The following is an 18,473-nucleotide window of genomic DNA, read 5'->3' on the forward strand; positions in this document are numbered from 1 at the left end:
AGATCAAATTGCACCAGTAATGCCGGCTTTTTGGATGCAAAAGCAGGGTTGTATTTGCTGATTGTTTTACTGCATTTAACGCATTTTGTCGAAAACAGCATTTTTTTCATAAAGCTTATTTTAAGTATATTAAATAGTAAAAAATTGAAGTAAAAATGTGACTTCGAGATTGTAAACTAAGTTTTACTAAGGCCATATAAGGTAAAATGCCCCGGTTGAAGCAACATCCAAGTGTTTCATTATAAATAGGGACTAAATCACTATGCCAGTTAAAAAAGTCGCACTAGTATTCCAGCGTCGTGGGTTCGAGTTCCAAACGTGCACAACTTAAGTATCAAGCACTTTGAAAAATACTCAGGTATTTTAAACTGTATGGTTGAATCGCAAATATTTTGGTGCGTTAGTATTATCATCATCACCATCATAATCGCCATCATCATAATCTTTTTCATCATCATCTTCATCATTATCATCATCGTCATAATCATCATCACATCAGCAGCAGCATTTTCTTAACACTTATCGCTGGGAGAAATTAGAGGCTAGAATATTCATTAAGTTTTTTTCATCTTCGCTAAATGCCCAAGTTTATAATTCGAACTATGCAAGTTTAAAAATGATCATCGGTTTCATCGGTACAAAGATCTAACCAATGTTGAAGATGATTGCACACAAAAGATGTTGTTTCTGGTGTAATCCCTAGTTTTGCACAGTTTTCAATAAAGCCATAAAACATAATCTGCCAGACACTAATGCAGCCTGATTCTCACAGGTTATGGACTAGGTCAACAAGCCCAAGCTGTTCGATGCAATCTGCCTAAAATAAGGCACTTGTAGTCTTAATCTGAGATTGAAAATAACACCGATGTCAACGCAGATGCAAGTACAGTAGGCAAGCTTTTGAGGGTTAAACCACGAGACTTCTTCTAAAAGACAACAATAACAGTAACATACAAAAAAGCTATTTATTTTTAAGCGTGTTCTAATCATGAATCTTAAACACTCATTATCATGTTTGAATGATGTAGCAACATTTAAAACATATCAATGGCAAACAGAAAGCTAAGAAAAATTTCTAAAGGAATTCACATATTAAAAAAACCTTGATTATTAAGTATTAATAAAAGACATTCAATCTTATTCATTTGTTTAAATCATAACTGTTTATTACTTTGTAAAATCACGAGCATGAGGGGCTTTGTTTCTAGAAAAAAATGTATTTCAGATAAAGCCGTGCTTGTATTTCCATCATGTGTTTTTCTTAGCCCTTAAAGCTGAGTTTCCAATAGTTAAAGGAGATCACAATCTTTTAGCTTCTTTTGAAATGTTTTCACCAAATCCCATGCTTAACATTAGAATGGACAGGAAACAATATTCTGAAACAATGACAGCTATCAGACAACACTATTTCAATCATTATTTTGTCCTATAATATGAACATCGCAATACTAGCTTAACTCTGTTTGCACTTTTCAGGGGTCGGCGGGGAGTCCGCCATCGGCAAATCCTTCATCACGACATTCTCGATGTCGGAATGCTTCGGCAAAGTCGCTTTATCCACTCGCAGGAACTTCCCGTACGGCCCGGAGTGCGTCCGCAGAAGCTTCACAATCTCCTGCCAGTCCAGCTTGTCGTAGAATATCAGATACGGCTGCCCCTGATGCTGGCGGACGTCAGAGCGAAGGTTTTTCTCACGGCCGTATGAACGAAGTTCTCGCGATTCAACGAGCTCGATACCCGGACCGAACACCACCTCTCGCAAATCCCTTTGCTTGGAGATTTTCTCATCAAGCGTCATTGTGAGAGCTTTCATGATGAACGTATTCGGAAGGCGATTGCCTTCCTCATCTGTTTTCATGATCGGCTCTTCCCCGACACTTTACGCATTTTTTCCGCCTTCTCTTTGATGCTCTCGTACGAGATCCTGTTCAGCTGGTCATCGGGCCGTTGCGACATCTGAAAGTAAGTTGTGTTTATTTAATTCATGTCTATTTATTTTAGCTTTATTGCATCAAAAGCGGAAGGCTTTTTGAATGCTTTCCAGTCTGTTGCTGGGTTTAACCAGTACTTGGTGTATTAAAATGAGATTTAAAGAACACTCCCACAGATGAGATCGAGCCCTTCACCTCCAGGTCGCTAGGGGAACGACATATCTACTAAGCCACGACAACTTTTGTGTTCCTTTGTACGTAACCTTGTTGTAAAACTAGTATTTTCAATCAAGATAACAAATACCCCGCAATAACTTATTTCAAGCAGGCGCAAAACTTTAGTATAAGTAGAATTAATCTTAAATAGCTATCGCTCGCTTGTTGTTTTTTTTCCACACAAAAGCAAAAAGCTAAACGATGAGTCAATGAATCAAATTCAATATTCAAGGCCACATACCACAGCAACAAAGCGTGTTACATAAAAAAAAATAATCTCTTACAATTACAAAAATTATTAACAATGCTCCTTATAGGTTTTGTTTCAGTACACAGAAAAGTGACAGAATAGTTTGGAACACAAAGTATACATATACATTGATGATACATATGCAAAATTTGCCTAAACTCATGGGAACATAACTCTGAAAATAATATGGTACCATACATGAAACAAAAACTAATGTATAATAATATTACATCACATATAATTGATACATTTCACATATAAATAAACATATTGACTAAACCTTTTTCCATAAATCGGATTTGCAGGGTTGTGATTTAAGAACCACAACAGGGGAGGAAACTGCCCCTTCCCTTTTAATTCAATGAAACTCTTCATTTGTATATGGATCCAGCAATGTTAAAAACTATTTGTTACAAGTGTGACATCGAAAAATCAAATGTATGGATGAGAACACCCCTGGATTTGACAGGCATTGAGTTTGGATAACAGAACTGACCATCATCATGCACTTTTTTATGCAAGCTTTTTTCCTCAGGATTCATATACTTACACACAACACTTCCTGGGTTTCGTACAGTTTAAAAAGGGCATCTGCACAGGCTAGATTTCTTGCAGCTACCTTGTTGGAGCCATAGCTTTCCCCCATCAACTGCTTCTGTATGCTAACCATGCATCTGCAAATACACCATACACCGAGCATGTTTTTTTTCCTACTATTTAGGGAATGTGGCCAGAATGCTTTGCATTCAAACAGTCGAGTCGTTAGATATCAAGTGTAAAAACAAACTTTTTTGGGGTAAAATCTTTTGATCTGAAATATGAGAATCTTAAGACATTAATTTCTCAACAGCTGAAGTGTCCAACAATGGATTATGCTTCAACATATAACTATGTTGAGTAAAATACAGCCACTAACTCTTAGGTTATTAAAAAGATGGTCAAATAACTTTTAAGTTTAAACAAGAGATTGCCAAGCAATATGGTCCCCTACCAGTGAAACTCCAACATTGTCAGATTTTTTTTATTTATTTGTTGCCATAGCAACCTGAATTCTTGACTAGGAACACAATGAAAAGACGTGCATAATCTCAATATTGTGTGACAGACAGACTGACAGACAGAGCACCCTCCATTTTCACAAGTAGGGGACAAACATAACCACCTTTTGAGCAATGACCCATGATCACAAGTAACTTGAGATAAAATATCTTTGTACGTATGAACAATCTTAAAGCAATAAACTGACCATCTGCTGAGAAATGACCCATGATCATAAGTAACTTGGGATAAAATAAATTTATATGTATGAATGATGTTTAGATAACATCTGAATTCTGCACATTATCCATGCCATTTCAGCACAATGTTTCCGTACTGAAGCTGGTAAGTGTATAAATCTTTGATCTTTTTTCAGCATCGGTGACCTTGACCTTGATCCAAAATGCAACTCCATGCTAGCTAGGCATGTCAGCTAGAGAGGAGTCAATGCATGCAATCACTCACCAAAAAACACATCCAAGGGGCACGTAGATATGTAGTTGTTGAATGCACAAACTTAACAAAGAATTTCATTTTGTTACCTTCATGCAAATTTTAACCAGACTTTTATTTGTACAAAGGGGGGCGAATTTCAGCAAATATGCTGGTCACAGTTTCAGGATTGGTTGGATATTGACAGGAAAGACCTTGAACACTTATGCAACACTTAATTTCAATATCTGTAGTAACAAGAGCTGTCACCATAGGATGACTTATGCCCCTTATAATCGCTTGATAGAAGTTATGAGCTTTTTTCAAAACCTAAATGCAGATTTCGAAACCTAAACGCGGACCCTAAGTTAAAGGTCATGGTCACAGGGGTCAAAATTTGTGTGCGTATGGAAAGGCCTTGTACATATACACATGCATGCCAAATATGACCTTTCTATCTGAAGCGACATACAAGTTACATAGAAGTTATGAGAATTTTTCGAAACCAAAACACACAGAGTCACAGACCGATCACTATATGCCCTCCTTCTTATATATAGTATAAAATACATCTTTCACTGTTTAAGCACGGATGGCTGAGTGGCCTAATGGTTAACTTTTTCTCCAGGACTCCATGAGTCAGAGGTTCGAGCCCTGTTAATGGTTACATTTTTTTTTCTTTTTTATAATTTTATTCTTAGATCCAATATTTACATTTATCAATTTAAAGCATTTAATGACAAACTTCAATACATGCCAAAATCTGTGAAAAGGTCCCTTTAACCCTATGACAGTTTGGACCCACCTGAAATATTTTTCGACGCAGTCACACTCCCACTGCAGGAGCAGGTTGTTCTGGGTGCAGCTGAACTGCAGAATACAGAACGCGTTACGCTCTCGGTCCTGCATCCAATCCTGGTTCTCGAGGATCACGAGATCGCGCCAGTCCCGAGTCAACACGTCGTCCAGCTTGGAACCAATCCTCTTCAGGGCGCTGGCGTTCGATTCCACCGTACGTGCTAGAATGAGTGGTGGATTTGATAAATGTGGAGGGTTTAGCATGAAACTGGGCTGGGATTTGATAAAAGCACAGTGCCCTCAGACTAAGGGTATTGGATGGAAATCATTTCCCGATTTACAATCTTCAAAAACAGTTTGATTCCAATGTTTGTGCTGTAAGTGGGCAGTGGATGTGATGAATTTCGAGGGTTAAGTGTTAAACTATTGTGTTTGCTTACAATTTTTTTATAACAGTGGTTTGTATGGCCCAATAAAAAAGTACCGGTACCGTGAAAATTGTGGAAAATTAACATGAAAAACTCTGAAATTGCGGAAATTCTGGGACTAACATCTTCAGATAAGGGGTCTTTAAGTAGCATGGTCAGGAGTGGACTGGTACTTCAGTGAACAAATTTCCACAAACCAATCTTAACGTTCTTTTACATGCCTTTTTGCTGTTATGTTCAGTTTCAGTGTAAATTTTATTGGTTCACATGCAGATTGTGCGCTTCTGTAAAAATAATGATGCAACAGTTCTTCCTTTTGAGATTTTTTTGCAAGGGTACTAATTTATTTTAAAGACAATAGTTTCAAGCTCAACCCTCAATAATGAGTTACTGGGATTTCTGAATGTACGTAAATGGAAAAAAAATAATTCACAGTAAGAGATGTTTTAAGAAAATTAAAAAATGTGACTTCAACAAAGATTTCAACATGCAGTCTTAAACGCAGAGTGGATTCCTACATGATACTAGGTGTTCCTGTCGCAAGAAAGTGAACACAACTATTGTTGCACTTTGATAGTTTTATAGACGTTTTCTGTCAACCACCTACTTTAATGACAACAAAGACATATTTTATTATGCTAAATATAGGAAAGATTACATAAAAGCCGAAAGGCTACTCTGGGCTGACACTTTACAAATGTGCATTATACTAAGTCTTCCAAGAACAAGCTAAAATAATGCCATAAAAAGATACAACAACACCCAATGTACCAGATTCCTTGATGTTGACCTAAGGCTGACCTGGAGACAATGTGATATCCAACCATACTACTGGAAGAGGAACAATTGCACAATACAACAAGAATACAACGTCAGGACTTATTCTGCAATTCGCAAAATTAGCAAATGACTAGAAGCTGACACGTTTGGCTATAGAAAATTCTATTTGACTACAGTTTTTTCTTCTTCATAAAACCTAGAAAATAGCAAAAAAATGACCAAAATTTTTCCATAGCAGATCAAAATTGGCTAAGGAATTTTTTTAGGAAGTCCTGAACATACCAGATCCCTTTATGATGAGGTCCAGTAGCCTGGGGTCCTTCACCTCCTCATCTGTGATCCTCTTGTGCTGGCTGAGGATCTGCTCGGAGGGCGTGCTGGTCAGCACATCAACGGCCAGGTCATACACTCGGTGAAAGCAGTCACGCTTTTTCTGTCCTTCAACTTCATATGAAACAAGAAAAATAATTGAATTGACATTCCCTGTTCCCTGCCCAACAAATGTTGTTCATGAATGAGTGAAGAACTTCAGAAAATAAAATAGTATTAAACAAGGCTATTGTCAAGCAATATGGTCCCCTACCGGCTACACCATTGTCAGAAATTCCACCATTTTCAGATTATTTTTTTTTGTTGCCATAGCAACCACAATTTTTGAAATAGGAACAAAATGAAATGACGTGCATAATGTCCATATTGCCATCTATCCATGTTCCAAGTTTCATTAAAAAATATAAAGAACTTTTAAAGCAATCACAGGATCCAGAAAACCACCATTTTCAGCAGTATTTCTACTCTATTTGATGCCATAGCAACCAGAATTTTTGACGTAGGAACAAAATGAAATGACGTGCATAATGTCCATATTGCCATCTATCCATGTTCCAAGTTTCATGAAAAAATATTAAGAACTTTCACAGTTATCGCATGATCCAGAAAAGTGTGACAGACGGACGGACTGACAGACAGAGCGCAAACCATAAGTCCCCTCCGGTGACAATAAACAAATGGCAATAACTTGTATTTAAGAAAGTGTAGGATTATGATTCATCGGTGAAAGCAGTTACACTTCTTCTGTCCTTCCACTTCGTATGAAACACGCAATCTGTTGAATTGATATCCTGTGACATATAAATTGTGTTTATTGATGAATGCCGAACTTAAGAAAAGAGCATTTAAAAAAACGAAGGTCAATAATTCTTATTTAAGAAGGTGTAAGGTCATGGTTCTTGCGCATGGCACTTGAATTCATCTCTATACACCCATGAAGTTTCATGTTAAAATCTTGTATCGGTTCCGAGGTATGGCACTAAAAAATAATATCATACAAATACAAACAAGAGAGCTATTGGCCCTTAGGCACTCATGGCTCTCACCTGAGACTCAAAGAATCTAGACAATTTAGAGAAATGGGAGCGGTTAAATGAAGATTGGACCAAAAGGTTACTTGTAGAGTATTAACTTTTTTTACCTAGTGACCTAGTTTTTAGAATCACATGACATTACCAAGTTTCAATCTCAGCTGATCCTTTATTGGGACAAATGTTCTGACCAGGTTTCATGAAAATTTGCTATTTTCCCATTTAAATTTACTTCACAATAATTTTTATATCTCCTAGATTCTGTTAGAATTGTTTGTTTGTTCAATAATCTTCATATTTGCTTCACAAAGTTGCCATTTGCAAACCTATCAGCAAACAAATATGAAAAACATTTTAAAAGACCAATTTAAATTGGAAGATAGGGAAACTACAGCCAATGACATGCTAGTTTCAAAAATACTAAGGCACAATCTACCAGTGTAATATGCTGAGAGGTTTCGCGGGCCGCTGATTTCTCAGGCCGCAGAATCAGTTGAACGCACCTCCCCCATTTTTTTACGCAATTACGCAAACGCAAAAATAAGCCCAGGACAACTCTATCCGTGGAAATCTCTGGAAAAATCACACCCCTCAAGAAATTTCATACCAGTGAATACAAGCCAATAAGTTGAATTTTTTATTACTCGCAAAAAATTATTTTGTGACAGACATACAGACTGACAGACAGACTGACAACGCCAATTCTATATCCCTCAGCCTTTGGCGGGGGTTAATACAAGTAAATGATATTTCAGTGTTTTGGCAGAGCCAAGTGCCTTACCAGATGCAATGAGGATCTTCTTAATATACAGCTCAGCGATCATGGTTTTGTCCTCGTCATCGTTCTCGTGGGCCTTCCTGACCACAAGCATGGGAATGAGGTTGTTTTGGAGAGAGAATACATCAATCTGGTTGTGGGTGGTTTGCTGGAGTAAAAGCGTAATTTTGAGCATCGATGTGGGAAAATGGGAATTAATGCATTTGTGTAAAGTGTTGTCCCAGATAAGCCTGTCAAGTCCATGCCGGCTAATATAGAACAACAATTTCCACATTAACTAAATGTTTGCTATGAAGTGACCTCTATTAACAGAAAATATCATAAAAGTGGAGAATTTTGTCTCTGACTAGCCTGTGCAAATTTCACAGGCTAATATGAGACAACACTTTAAACACATGCAATAAGTCGTTTTATCCATGAGCAAGGCTCACTGTAAACATGACCATGCAGGCAGGGGTCAGTTGCTCACTGTAAACATTACCATGCAGGCAGGGGTCAGTTGCTCAATGTAAACATTACCAGACAGGGGTCAGTTGCTCACTGTTAACATTACCATGCAGGCAGGGGTCAGTTGCTCACTGTAAACATTACCATGCAGGCAGGGGTCAGTTGCTCACTGTAAACATTACCATGCAGGCAGGGGTCATTTGCTCACAGTTAACATTACCATGCAGGGAGGGATCAGTTGCTCAATGTAAACATTACCATGCAAGCAGGGGTCAGTTGCTCAATGTAAACATTACCAGACAGGGGTCAGTTGCTCACTGTTAACATTACCATGCAGGCAGGGGTCAGTTGCTCACTGTAAACATTACCATGCAGGCAGGGGTCAGTTGCTCACTGTAAACATTACCATGCAGGCAGGGGTCCGTTGCTCACTGTAAACATTACCATGCAGGCAGGGGTCAGTTGCTCACTGTAAACATTACCATGCAGGCAGGGGTCAGTTGCTCAATGTAAACATTACCATGCGGACAGAGGTCAGTTGCTCACTGTAAACATTACCATGCAGGCAGGGGTCAGTTGCTCACTGTAAACATTACCATGCAGGCAGGGGTCAGTTGCTCACTGTAAACATTACCATGCAGGCAGGGGTCAGTTGCTCACTGTAAACATTACCATGCAGGCAGGGGTCAGTTGCTCACTGTAAACATTACCATGCAGGCAGGGATCAGTTGCTCACTGTAAACATAACCATGCAGGCAGGGGTTAGTTGCTCACTGTAAACATTACCATGCAGGCAGGGGTCAGTTGCTCACTGTAAACATTACCATGAAGGCAGGGATCAGTTGCTCACTGTAAACATTACCATGCAGGCAGGGGTCAGTTGCTCACTGTAAACATGACCATGAAGGCAGGGGTTAGTTGCTCACTGTAAACATTACCATGCAGGCAGGGGTCAGTTGCTCACTGTTAACATTACCATGAAGGCAGGGGTCAGTTGCTCACTGTAAACATTACCATGCAGGCAGGGGTCAGTTGCTCACTGTAAACATTACCATGCAGGCAGGGGTCAGTTGCTCACTGTAAACATTACCATGCAGGCAGGGGTCAGTTGCTCAATGTAAACATTACCATGCAGGCAGGGGTCAGTTGCTCAATGTAAACATAACCATGCAGGCAGGGGTCAGTTGCTAAATGTAAACATTACCATGCAGGCAGGGGTCAGTTGCACACTGTAAACATTACCATGCAGGCAGGGGTCAGTTGCTCACTGTAAACATTACCATGCAGGCAGGGGTCAGTTGCTGACTGTAAACATTACCATGCAGGCAGGGGTCAGTTGCTAAAAGGCTTTAATGACCAACTCTTACTAATATTTTCAGAGATAAAAATTAGTGGTTGGCAGTTTGCCCTTGGCAAGTAGATTAATTGGTAGTCCTTCAGGCCAAGTAGCTTTGTATAGATTGGAAAGCAATATGGCCCCCTACCGGTGAAACTCCACCATTGTCAGATTAAAAAAAATATTTGTTGCCATAGCAACCAGAATTCTTGACGTAGGAACGAAATAAAATGACATGCATAATCTTCATATTGCCAAATGTCCATATTTCAAGATTCATGAAAAAATATGAAGAACTTTTAAAGTTATTGCAGGATCCAGAAAAGTGTGACGGACTGACAGACAGAATGACGAACAGAGCGCAAACCATAAGTCCCCTCCGGTTTCACCGGTAGGGGACAAAAACACTTGAAAACAGATTGAAACACTTTCCTGAAGCTAATCCTTCTTTCTTTCACAGGAAATGTTACTTCAGGAAGATAAACTATTAAATAGTGAAAAGATCAAATATTACATTAAAAATATCATGCCAAACTGCCTCTACAACTTACCCTAGGTGACGTGGCCCCGCCAGCAAGAGCCTGTACAAGAGCCTGGAACCTCTCTTCAATGCTCAGCTTGGACACATTGGCTTTGGCTGTGAATGGCAGATGATGTTCCTAAAATGGAAGCAGTTTCATTCCAGATTTTTTCCAGATAAAATAATTCCACAGCGTTTGGTCAAATGATATGTTCAGTTTTATACTAGGTATAAAGACGTTTGGTTTCGCTGTGAATGGCAGATGATGTTCCTAAAATGGAAGTGGTTTAATTAAGTGTTTTTCCTGTTATAATACTGTGAATGCATTATTATTGGTGGGACATTAATTTTTGCTGACCTCATGGGTAGACTAATGTTAATTGCAGACAAGTCTTACAAACACTTCAGAAAATGACCCACACAAATTCCTAAGTCGTTTTTTATGCCAAAATCAGATATCCACTTATTTTTGTGCCCACCAAAGAAACTTTTGTTTTATTCTAATGAATATAAATGATTTTACAGTAATTCCACAGGGTATGGTAAAATATTATTATCTTTTCAACATTCAGTAATGTTTGATGAGTGGGTTTCACTGTGAATGACATTCTTTGAAACGTCAGTGACTTCATGAAATATGTTTTCCTGATATTATAATTCCACAGGTATGGTAAAATGATCTGATCTGATAATGTTGAGATTTGCTGAAATGGCAGAGTATTTACCAGAAATAGAAGTGGTTTCGATGGTTACAGAATCAAATATTTGCTTGTAGACACCACATATTTAGAGGTGAAACAATTTTATTTTTATTTTTTTAGTTGCTATTTAATTTAGAACATGCCCTATGTTTAATTGGATAAAGTAAACATGTGGTGATGTATGCAATATTAGACAGATGGAAATAATATCTTTAAAAATAGCTATGGAGAAGCATGAACTTTTCGTTGCAAATCCCAAATAAGTGTATACTAATTTTACCTAAAAAAAATAAGTGTGTACTAATTTTACCTAAAAATCATCAAGATAACTTAAGCCTGTTAGTCTTTCTGATTTGGTTAAAGAATGAAAACCCAGGCTCGTATTTACCAATCCATTCTTAGACGTCCAGCATTTGAATATATACAGGCTACTACTAATAATAAGAGTGTGCTTAACATAATGTTCTACATGAAAAATGATGTAGATGTATGCAGTAAATGCCAAGTTCGACTTTAAAATAAAACAATTCTTGAATATTCACATACATGTGTGTATAAAGAAAATTCTTTATTTTAAGACTTAAGCCAGGCCACAGTTAAACATTCAAACAAGAGATGTGTTTGTCAGAAACACAATGCCCCCTTTTGCGCCCCTTTGAAGCCATATATATGACCTTTGACCTTGAAGGATGACCTTGACCTTTCACCACTCAAAATGAGCAGCTCCATGAGATACACATGCATGCTAAATATCAAGTTGCTGTCTTTATTAATGCAAAAGTTATTGCAAAACTTTAACGGACGGACGGACAGATGGACAGACAAAAAACAATATGCCCCCGATCTTTCGATCCAGGGGCATAAAAAATCCCAAACTCGGCCCACCGTTTCAGGTATTTCTATGGGCTCCATGGAGTCCCCGAGTTCATCAAGGGTTTTGGTCTCCAGTCGGTCCTTCGCACTCTGGTACGTGTTCAGCTTGCACTCTTTCTTGGTCACACCCCATCCTCGACCTACTACCGTGGGACCAAATGTCAGGGCAGCCTGAAAAATACATTGTACACATCTTCTTCATTTAACAGAGCCGCGTTCTGCGAAAACTGGGTTTTATGCATGTGCGTAAAATGTCATCACAGATTAGCCAGCGCAGCCTGCGTTGGCTAATCAGGGACAACAAATTCTGCTTTTATTGTACGTTTAGTTTTAAAGAAGTCTCTTCTTAGTGAAAATTCGATGTATGTGGAAAGTGATGTCCCTGATAAGCCTGTGCAGAAAGCACAGAATAATCTGGAATGACCCTGTACACACATGCATGAAACCTCATAGTCCATACAGGGAGACCCATATATTCAAGCAAACTGGTTTTAAAGGGACCCACCATCATTCATCAACAAACACACATAACAAGAATATTAAATAATATAACTGACTCACCATGAAGTATTGTCGAGAGTTGGACAGTACCACAGGCGTTGGCTGGTACTCCATCTTGATAAGGCTGTGAGCCTGTGTGGTAGCCTGTTCCAATGTTGAGATAGGGTTGTCAGGGGGATTCTTCATGTTCTGTAAGTATAGCATATTCATATGAGCTGAGCTCTGGAAAAACTGGGCTTAATGCATGTACTACACTTCACAATTAAAATGAAGGCCAGTTTTTAAAAGAAGATGGCTCAATGGTCACTCACCAGACGCTACGGCTTGCAAGAAATTAACTGTTATACGCACACTTTGTAATTGAGATTTCACCAAGATTTTATACTCTAACACGCTTGGTTGAAGAAAGCAACTAAAAAGCAAAGTTAAAACAAGGGACAAAATTGTCACAAAACCAGGTTTTCATTGTGAAAAAAAATCTGATAAAGGGAGACAAATCAAACTGAACTTTTGAAATGAACAAACAAAATTAACCCCCTTTGTAAGTTTTTTTTAAAATAAATATATTTTTAGTCGTGGCGACCTTGACATTGGAGATATTGACGTGATTCTTTCGTGCGACACACCGTCCCATGATGGTGAACAAATGTGCCAAATGATTTTAAAATCTCATAATGAATGACATATTTATAGCCCAGACAAGCTCATTTATGGCTATTTTTTACCTTTGAACTCAAAGTGTGACCTTGACCTTGGAGATATTGACGTAATTTTTTCGCGCGACAAACCGTCTTATGATGGTTAACAAATGTGCCAAATGATTTTAAAATCTCACAATGAACGACAAAGTTATGGCCCGGACAAGCTTGTTCCGCCCGCCCGCCAGCCCGCCAGCCAGCCAGCCAGCCCGCCCGCATTCGCCAATCTAATAACCAGTTTTTTCCTTCGGAAAACCTGGTTAATGACTATATGTATCCAGCATCAAACCCGAGTAGCCCGCAAGCAACTCGCAAGCTGTAAAGGTTTAATTCTGACTGCATCTCATCAGTATCTTAAGGTTGGAAATGAAGCCTTAAAACTTTAATCGAGCGAGGTCTTTAATTTTTATTTGATTTTCTACGGGACAACAAAAGCGTCAAAATGCGTAGGTCTGCGTGGTGAAGGGTTAGAACATCAACTTACTTTGAGAACGGTAATGATGGACTGCAACATTGCCATGATGTCTATGCCAGCCACAGATTTTGTGGTCTTCTCACCGTCTGTAGTCTTTTCCTTGTACAACTGTTGGTCTAATTCTTCTCTGGAACATACAGCAACAAACATATATGAGCCTTGCTCTGGTAATATGGGGCTTAATGCCATGGCTTTTTTTCTTTCTTTGAGACTGGCTGTGGACGGACATTTTGACACGGACATTCACAATTCACGAGACACAGACATTTCAATCTTATACGGCCGCGATTTTTTACAAAAAAATGACAGTTTGTGCTCAAAACTGTCAAAAACGGACATTTCACAATTTAAAATTAAGTTTCGTTTCATCGTTTTTCATTTCGATTTTGCAATTTTTGTTTACTTATCGTTTAAATGACGTCGTTGTTTCAAACAATTACAAACGTGAATCGATTATAATTTTGAAACCGGTGCATATTAGTTTACGCGCGGCCAATCAACCTCACCATTATCCAAACAAAATAGTGTCGCGCAACTCGCGGTGCTATGCAAAAAAGATAAAAACACACCAAATAATCCAGATTTATTGAAATTCAGGATAACCATAAAAAAGCCGAAGCTTCTACAGAAGGGTAGGTATTTTTAAATTAAATTAAATTATAAGGAAAGTAATCTGATTTGATTTTTTTATGCAAATGAAAGCATTGGTAACCAAGAGTGAGGCTTGTTATTCTATATCTTGCAATTATTGTAAATATTGGTTCAAATGAAGTGTAACTGTGATCCGTTCTCAAGAACATGTTTAACAGTTTCAGTATTATAATGTTTTGGGAAGGATATATTTTAATTAAGATACAAACTATTTCTGAAATCAAAAGTAGTTCTTTCACTTGTACTATATTTCAGATATGTTCAATACGGACATCTAAAGAAAGTCTCGTCCCTGATTAGCCCATGCTAGATTTGTCCAATAAAGAAATTAGTTTAAACAAAAACTGCCATTAAAGCAGAAAGTCTCATCCCTGATTAGTCTATGCTAGATTTGTCCTATGAAGAGAATATTTAAGACAAAAACTGCCATTAAAGCAGAAAGTCTCATCCCTTATTAGCATGTGCTAGATTTGTCCTATGAAGAGAATAGTTTAAGCAAAAACTGCCATTAAAGCAGAAAGTCTCATCTCTGGTTAGCCTGTGCTAGATTTGTCCTATGAAGAGAATAGTTTAGGCAAAAACTGCCATTTAAGCAGAAAGTCTCATCCCTGATTAGCCTGTGCTAGATTTGTCCTATAAAGAGAATAGTTTAGACAAAAACTGCCATTAAAACAGAAAGTCTCATCCCTGAATAGCCTGTGCTAGATTTGTCCTATGAAGAGAATAGTTTAGACAAAAACTGCCATTAAAGCAGAAAGTCTCATCCCTGATTAGCCTGTGCTAGATTTGTCCTAATGAAGAGAATAGTTTAGGCGAAAACTGCCATTAAAGCAGAAAGTCTCATCCCTGATTAGCCTGTGCTAGATTTGTCCTATGACGAGAATAGTTTAGACAAAAACTGCCATTAAAGCTGAAAGTCTCATCCCTGATTAGCCTGTGCTAGATTTATCCTATGAAGAGAATAGTTTAGACAAAAACTGTCATTACAGCAGAAAGTCTCATCCCTGAATAGCCTGTGCTAGATTTGTCCTATGAAGAGACTAGTTTAGACAAAAACTGCCATTAAAGCAGAAAGTCTCATCCCTGATTAGCCTGTGCTAGATTTGTCCTATGAAGAGAATAGCTAAGGCAAAAACTGCCATTAAAGCAGAAAGTCTCATCCCTTATTAGCCCGTGCTAGATTTGTCCTATGAAGACAATAGTTTAGACAAAAACTGCCATTAAAGCAGAAAGTCTCATCCCTGATTAGCCCGTGCTAGATTTGTCCTATGAAGAGAATAGTTTAGACAAAACTGCCATTAAAGCAGAAAGTCTCATCTCTGATTATTCTGTGCTAGATTTGTCCTATGAAGAGAATAGTTTAGACAAAAACTGCCATTAAAGCAGAAAGTCTCATCCCTGATTAGCCTGTGCTAGATTTGTTCTATGAAGAGAATAGTTTAGGCGAAAACTGCCATTAAAGCAGAAAGTCTTATCCCTGATTAGCCAGTGCTAGATTTGTTCTATGAAAAGAATAGTTTAGGCAAAAACTGCCATTAAAGCAGAAATTCTCGTCCTGATTAGTCTGCGCTAGATTTGTCCTATGAAGAAGAGAATAGTTTAGACAAAACTGCCATTAAAGCAGAAAGTCTTATCTCTGATTAGTCTGTGCTAGATTAGTCCTATGAAGAGAATAGTTTAGGCAAAAACTGCCATTAAAGCAGAAAGTCTCATCCCTGATTAGCTTGTGCTAGATTTGTCCTATGAAGAGAATGGTTTAGGCAAAAACTGCCATTAAAGCAGAAAGTCTCATCCCTTATTAGCCTGTGCTAGATTTGTCCTATGAAGAGAATAGTTTAGACAAAAACTGCCATTAAAGCAGAAAGTCTCATCCCTGATTAGCCTGTCCTAGATTTGTCCTATGCAGAGAATATTTAAGACAAAAACTGCCATTAAAGCAGAAAGTCTCATCCCTGATTAGCCTGTGCTAGATTTGTCCTATGAAAAGAATAGTATAGGCAAAAACTGCCATTAAAGCAGAAAGTCTCGTCCCTGATTAGTCTGCGCTAGATTTGTCCTATGAAGAGAATAGTTGAGGTAAAAACTGCCATTTAAGCAGAAAGTCTCATCCCTGATTAGCCTGTGCTAGATTTGTCCTATGAAGAGAATAGTTTAGACAAAAACTGCCATTAAAGCAGAAAGTCTCATCCCTGATTAGCCTGTGCTAGATTTGTCCTATGAAAAGAATAGTATAGGCAAAACTGCCATTAAAGCAGAAAGTCTCGTCCCTGATTAGTCTGCGCTAGATTTGTCCTATGAAGAGAATAGTTGAGGTAAAAACTGCCATTAAAGCAGAAAGTCTCATCCCTAAATAGCCTGTGCTAGATTTGTCCTATGAAGAGAATAGTTTAGACAAAAACTGCCATTAAAGCAGAAAGTCTCATCCCTGATTAGCCTTTGCTAGATTTATCTTATGAAGAGAATAGTTTAGACAAAAACTGCCATTAAAGCAGAAAGTCTCATCCCTGATTAGCCAGTGCTAGATTTGTTCTATGAAAAGAATAGTTTAGGCAAAAACTGCCATTAAAGCAGAAATTCTCGTCCCTGATTAGTCTGCGCTAGATTTGTCCTATGAAGAAGAGAACAGTTTAGACAAAAACTGCCATTAAAGCAGAAAGTCTTATCTCTGATTAGTCTGTGCTAGATTAGTCCTATGAAGAGAATAGTTTAGGCAAAAACTGCCATTAAAGCAGAAAGTCTCATCCCTGATTAGCTTGTGCTAGATTTGTCCTATGAAGAGAATGGTTTAGGCAAAAACTGCCATTAAAGCAGAAAGTCTCATCCCTGATTAGCCCGTGCTAGATTTGTCCTATGAAGAGAATAGTTTAGACAAAACTGCCATTAAAGCAGAAAGTCTCATCTCTGATTATTCTGTGCTAGATTTGTCCTATGAAGAGAATAGTTTAGACAAAAACTGCCATTAAAGCAGAAAGTCTCATCCCTGATAAGCCTGTGCTAGATTTGTTCTATGAAGAGAATAGTTTAGGCGAAAACTGCCATTAAAGCAGAAAGTCTCATCCCTGATTAGCCAGTGCTAGATTTGTTCTATGAAAAGAATAGTTTAGGCAAAAACTGCCATTAAAGCAGAAATTCTCGTCCCTGATTAGTCTGCGCTAGATTTGTCCTATGAAGAAGAGAATAGTTTAGACAAAACTGCCATTAAAGCAGAAAGTCTTATCTCTGATTAGTCTGTGCTAGATTAGTCCTATGAAGAGAATAGTTTAGGCAAAAACTGCCATTAAAGCAGAAAGTCTCATCCCTGATTAGCTTGTGCTAGATTTGTCCTATGAAGAGAATGGTTTAGGCAAAAACTGCCATTAAAGCAGAAAGTCTCATCCCTTATTAGCCTGTGCTAGATTTGTCCTATGAAGAGAATAGTTTAGACAAAAACTGCCATTAAAGCAGAAAGTCTCATCCCTGATTAGCCTGTCCTAGATTTGTCCTATGAAGAGAATAGTTTAGACAAAAACTGCCATTAAAGCAGAAAGTCTCATCCCTGATTAGTCTGTGCTAGATTTGTCCTATGCAGAGAATATTTAAGACAAAAACTGCCATTAAAGCAGAAAGTCTCATCCCTGATTAGCCTGTGCTAGATTTGTCCTATGAAAAGAATAGTATAGGCAAAAACTGCCATTAAAGCAGAAAGTCTCGTCCCTGATTAGTCTGCGCTAGATTTGTCCTATGAAGAGAATAGTTGAGGTAAAAACTGCCATTAAAGCAGAAAGTCTCATCCCTGATTAGCCTGTGCTAGATTTGTCCTATGAAGAGAATAGTTTAGACAAAAACTGCCATTAAAGCAGAAAGTCTCATCCCTGATTAGCCTGTGCTAGATTTGTCCTATGAAAAGAATAGTATAGGCAAAAACTGCCATTAAAGCAGAAAGTCTCGTCCCTGATTAGTCTGCGCTAGATTTGTCCTATGAAGAGAATAGTTGAGGTAAAAACTGCCATTAAAGCAGAAAGTCTCATCCCTAAATAGCCTGTGCTAGATTTGTCCTATGAAGAGAATAGTTTAGACAAAAACTGCCATTAAAGCAGAAAGTCTCATCCCTGATTAGCCTTTGCTAGATTTGTCTTATGAAGAGAATAGTTTAGACAAAAACTGCCATTAAAGCAGAAAGTCTCATCCCTGATTAGCTAGTGCTAGATTTGTCCTATGAAGAGAATAGTTTAGACAAAAACTGCCATTAAAGCAGAAAGTTTCATCCCTGATTAGTCTGT

General features: G+C 38.1%; 1 protein-coding gene across 12 annotated transcripts in view; it reads right to left on the reverse strand.

Moving 5' to 3' along the window:
• Nucleotides 1–951: 951 nt before the first annotated feature.
• The window catches only part of LOC127837159 (uncharacterized), a 915,490-nt gene continuing 897,968 nt past the window's right edge, over nucleotides 952–18,473 (reverse strand). For 8 of the 12 annotated variants that reach the window (XR_008029151.1, XR_008029150.1, XR_008029157.1 and 5 more), the window contains one exon: nucleotides 952–1,102. Coding sequence is in view for 4 of the 12 variants with exons in the window: in XM_052364071.1 (XP_052220031.1) it covers nucleotides 1,855–1,956; nucleotides 2,948–3,071; nucleotides 4,673–4,886; nucleotides 6,156–6,317; nucleotides 8,016–8,160; nucleotides 10,347–10,454; nucleotides 11,902–12,060; nucleotides 12,451–12,579; nucleotides 13,573–13,690 (1,261 nt within the window). In the remaining 8 variants the exon portion in view is untranslated. Of the gene's footprint in view, nucleotides 1,957–2,947; nucleotides 3,072–4,672; nucleotides 4,887–6,155; nucleotides 6,318–8,015; nucleotides 8,161–10,346; nucleotides 10,455–11,901; nucleotides 12,061–12,450; nucleotides 12,580–13,572; nucleotides 13,691–18,473 lie in introns of all 12 variants that reach the window. The other 4 variants (XM_052364071.1, XM_052364070.1, XM_052364069.1 and 1 more) reach the window with 3 other exon arrangements.

Source organism: Dreissena polymorpha, chromosome 7 (genome assembly GCF_020536995.1).
Source record: "Dreissena polymorpha isolate Duluth1 chromosome 7, UMN_Dpol_1.0, whole genome shotgun sequence".
Lineage (NCBI taxonomy): Eukaryota > Metazoa > Mollusca > Bivalvia > Myida > Dreissenidae > Dreissena > Dreissena polymorpha.